This window comes from Rhea americana, unplaced genomic scaffold, assembly GCF_003343005.1.
Source record: "Rhea americana isolate MKP2758 unplaced genomic scaffold, rheAme1 scaffold_313, whole genome shotgun sequence".
In the NCBI taxonomy this organism is placed as follows: Eukaryota; Metazoa; Chordata; class Aves; order Rheiformes; family Rheidae; genus Rhea; species Rhea americana.
Genome location: NW_028186439.1, coordinates 524,746 through 529,611, shown reverse-complemented (window position 1 = coordinate 529,611; position 4,866 = coordinate 524,746). Strand labels below are relative to the sequence as shown.

At 36.6% G+C, this 4,866-nt stretch overlaps 1 protein-coding gene across 2 annotated transcripts in view; it reads right to left on the bottom strand.

Moving 5' to 3' along the window:
- The window catches only part of OSBPL11 (oxysterol binding protein like 11), a 37,459-nt gene that overhangs the window by 21,332 nt on the left and 11,261 nt on the right, over positions 1-4,866 (bottom strand). For both annotated transcript variants that reach the window (XM_085310201.1, XM_085310202.1), the window contains exon 2: positions 948-1,016. In XM_085310201.1, coding sequence (XP_085166327.1) covers positions 948-1,016 — 69 coding nt within the window. The remainder of the gene's footprint in view (positions 1-947; positions 1,017-4,866) is intronic.

The window sequence follows — 4,866 nt, the reverse complement described above, 5'->3', positions numbered from 1 at the left end:
AAAAATGCTACTGCAAAACTTCAGGAATTAAAAGAATATTCTAAGTTCTAAGGAAAATTTTTTATATACATACACACACAGAGACAACACAACAAAAACATGTGTGTGTTTCTATACACACACAATATACATTTTAAGGATAGAATGGCTTAGGTACAGAACAGCCAAGTTTGCAAAACTGAAGCCGTTCCAAATAAAAAAAAAAGAAAGAAAAAAAAAAAGAAAAGAAAGGATCATACAGACAATACGCTTTAACTATTCAGCTCAGTATAACAGTAAGTACATTGACACAAGTCTTCAGCCAGATTCTTATGCTTCCATTCCCATGCAACGCGGTGCGTTAAGGACTTGCTTCTCCAATATTAATTTAATTGCACTATTCTGCAGTGTTCTCTGGGAACAGCATCATGGGGGAAGTCTGACTAGAGAGTTTCACTTGTTGAAAAAAAAAATTATTCCACAGAAGATAAACATCATATAGAATTAAAGGCCAAATGCTTGCTTGAGTTTAGATTTTCAGCAAGAAACTCAACTTTTTGAATGATGTCCTGATTCAACTGCAAAGCAGAAGCCCCAGTAGAAAAAACAAAAGCAGTATTTTAAACAGAAAAGAAAAAGCATTAATGCTGCATATCCTTTTTACATGGATAAATACAGTTATAAACCACCAAAGGTTAACTGCTTCAGACCCCTTCTCCATTTTTTTTTTTTTTTTTTAACTTCTTGGTCATGCTCCAAAATATTTGTTCTATTAATACAGGTTTATTATTCATCTACACACTGGTTTAACCTATAATACAGAAAGTATAAGAAACATTCATCAAGTTTACCTTGTAAGAAATCAGGAAATGAAAAGTCAGTGTTAAATATCAATATAGTCTGAGACACGCTCATTCAGATGTTGCCAATAATCAACCTTGCTTTAAAACAAACCAAACCAAACTTACCGATACTGCCAACCAGTGACGAGATTGGTATATTTCATTAAGTAGCCATAAATATTTTCCATGTGATCACTATTACAAAGAAAAATGGAAAAGAAAAAGCAGTCAGAAAATACCAAAACATACTGCAGATCTTTGCAGCTTTCGGTCATCATCTTCCATTCTCCGCAAATTCATTCCATCAGTTGTTCAGTCTTCTCTTTTTAGGATGGGCACTACCACTTTTCAGTAAATTACCAACAGTTAGCAGATTTTTCAGCTTCATCTCTGAAGTTATTTCAGAAGACAGATAATTTAACCAGATTCACTGGACTGCAAGTAATTTCCAAGCATAACTAATTTCACCAAGACTTGAGATTTATTCAGATACTTCCAGGCACTTTTACACTAACTTCAAGTAATTAAAGACTGAGTATCCAACCTCTGCTTTCTTCTTCCTGTTTTAAGCAAGCTTTGTGTTTTTCAGCTCCTGAATTCACCATCTTACTCTAAGCAGTCTTGATCAGGGGCACTAACCAAAAACAACGACCAAGCATTCCTAGATCAACACAACTCTACTTATCCTTAACTTCCAGAATTATTCCTAACTATACCAAATACTCAGAAAAAGATATAACATGTAGGAGCACGTCACATCAAGATATTCTGAAATATAAAACAAATGCCAAAACATCTCCTCCTCAGGCTTGGCAAGAAAATCCAGTAGTTTCTCTTTCAAAGCCCAAACTTGCAACATACACCAAAAACAAGAGCCCGTGTAGGGCATTCAGCACCGAGGCTTCACATCACTACCGGCAAAATACATCATCGCTTCTGAAAATGAATTGTCCAAAATAAGGTTTACAAATTTAATGCTTACAAACTAATCTTATAACTCCCGTTTACAGATCTATTTTATTCAGCACATCTCATAATTGCAGAAGTGCCATCACAAGGCCCTCTGCTCTTACTTTGAAGGACTCACACTTTCAGCAGACTGTTCAGGTCCTACATGAGAAAAAGTTTCCTGCTGTTCCAATAAGGAACTGAAACACGTGAAAATAACCAAATTATTATTATATTAATAACCAAACTATGCCAAATAACAGAGACTAAGCATTTCCTTTTCAAAAGAAAGCTATATTTCAGCCATTTAAATTAGATTTTAAATGCCAGTAGCCTGTAATATTTTGAAGATTATGTAAAAATGTATTCAAGTCCATTGGAGCAGCAGCCTGTCTTGGTCATTAAGAGGTAGAATTACTTCTATTTTAGCAAGAGCAGAAAGGCTGGGAAAATAGAACTACAAGAACCAATTTTTTTATTATTATTATTTAAACAGATTTTGGCTGCAAACAAATGAAGCATTCACAGCAGCTTCAAGTGTTAGATTAATTTCAGTTATAAACGGTGACACTATCACTGAATTAATTGGCTACCTGGACATTCAATTAAATGTAATGTTATATTAAGTTCCATCCTAAACGCTATTTAGGACGCAACCAATGAAGACAACTTCATAGTAAATTATTGTCATAGGTGGAAATTTATATACAGTTATACTATCTTACAAAGAGATGTAAAAAACCATATTTTTGAAGAAAAACAATTGCTGCTTTTTAATGTTACATTTAAAAATAGGAAAAAAATCTTGCTATTACTAAGCAGAAGGACTGCAGCAGTCAGTATCAGGGTAGTATGTTGCAGTGAAGTGCAATCAGAGGGACGACCCAGGAACGTAACTTATAATAGCTCATTAAGCAATACTGTGGAGATAGAAATAACACCCACAAGAATAGAGGAGATTCAGGCTATCATACAATTTAAATGCACAAAAATGCTGAGGAGACAGAATCAAACATCCTCTGTAGACACCTCTCATTTGCTATTACTGGCATAAAAAGGGAAGCAGAGTTTGCGCTTACTTGCTGGCAGAATTTTGCCAGAAAACTGTAAGATTGCATATTCACAAGAATGTACATATGTTTTCTTTAACATTCTGAAAACCATCTCTAGTCAGAGTTAGTTGTTTTTCATTTAGCTTATTGAATCCAAACTTCACCCTTGCCTTTTAGTTATGCATCCTACAGAACCCAGCACACCGACTAGAGCCGCTGCTTCCCTGCCTAACTCACAAGCATATTTAACAGTGCAAGCCAGGAAATCCAGAAAAGCAACCTCAGGCTGAGGAAAGTCAGAAAGAAAACATCAGGCACAAGCACATGGCCCTGGAAGTCCATTCACCTGACAAAGGGGAATTAAACCTTCTTTGACTGAAGTTGCTAGATAGCTTCTCGTAAGTATGACTGACGAGGCAACTGATCTTGTCCGCTGCGGAAGGGAGGTCAAGTCGGTACGCAGTGTATTTCCACTCCCGGCTGTGCTCTCCTATGAAGCCTAAGGCTCCTTTCCCAAAAGGAAATCTAGGCACAGATTTCCCAAAAGGAAATCTAGGCACAGATTTCCCAAAAGGAAATCTAGGGCATACCCTCCATCCACATGTTCCTCTGTGTCTAGATTTTCATTTGGACCAATCGCACAGTTAAACAGCAACTTCTCCAAATGCCTCCGCTTCAAAAAACTCCAGACATTCCTGCTAAATCAGCCTTTCCTTCTCTTTTGATTTTCACCCAGGTTGGACACTATTGACTAAACTGTTCTCAGTCTTAATTGTCTCCAGGCATTTGCAATGGAGCTGTGAAAAAGGCTATATTTAGGTTTCACCCTGCCAAAGGCTGGGCAAACTTTTAGCACTCGTGCCAGCCACAGATTACTCTGCCTGAAGAGCACAAAAAAATTGGCTGATGCTTAAAACACTTCCTTGACAGTGTAAAGGCCTGGAAGCAAAGCAAGCAAATAAAAAGAGTAAAAGTACAGACCTTACAGGCATTAATCACTCTTAGTTCAACAACTGACCTAAGGCTTATTTAAGAACAAGTAGCAATTTTATACAATTAAAAAATGAATAAATTTAAATTCAGTCTGCAAATTGCAATTCACAAAAGATAGACCCTGCAACTGTACAAACCATTTACAGAACTAGAGTTAACCTTTTAATCTTTCAGGCAAACACTAGTACTTTCCTATGAATAATAATAATGATTAAAAAAAAAAACAGTATTACAATGAATGTGAAGGTGATGGAAATGGAACTTTTTCTTTTCAAAAAGAGACTTTAACATCAGTGCTTCCACAGCAAGAGCTAAAAAACTAAAATGCTGTTGTAAAATCAGCTAAAGCAGTGCTGTAAGGCAGCTAAGACCATTGTAGAAGAGTGATATTTCACCAGTATAGAATTAACAGAGCAGCTCTTTTCAGGGAACTACAGACAGCTTTCAGACAGCAGATTTGAGAAAAGAATTTCAGGCACCGACTCTGCTCACAGATAACCAGAGTAGTAGAAAGCAGTTATTAAAACATGAATAAGACTACCTTAATATTCATACTAAAACATGAATAAGGCTTCCTTAAAGTCCTTACGACTATTGTTTCTCATTAAACAACAGTAAATTCTGTTTTAAATAAATCTGCATATTTCAAAAGCCCCCACGGTTCCTCACTGTGGCAGCATGCTTATGCATTAGGGCTTGAGGTTTCTAGGGGAAGAAAAAGAAAGATTTCAGAAGTGAATTTGAGTCAAAACACTGAGCAGCTTAGCAGAGTACTCACTAGGAGGCCTGGCTGCTGCGGAATTTTTCACTCACTTTAGAGAAAAATCTTAGCACTAAGACTGTTAGTTACATGCATGCACACATACTTACGAGCAAGGCAAAATGACATTTTTTTATTCCTCTTTTAATAACTGATATGTTGTTGCTGCTCTTCAGATTGTGCACAGCAATCTCAGGTTGCCAAAGGAACAACAGCTCAGCAGCGAGTCAACAACCCAGAAAGTCTGCATTTAGGTAGAAATTCACTTGCCCTCCTTTCAAAGGGGGACAAA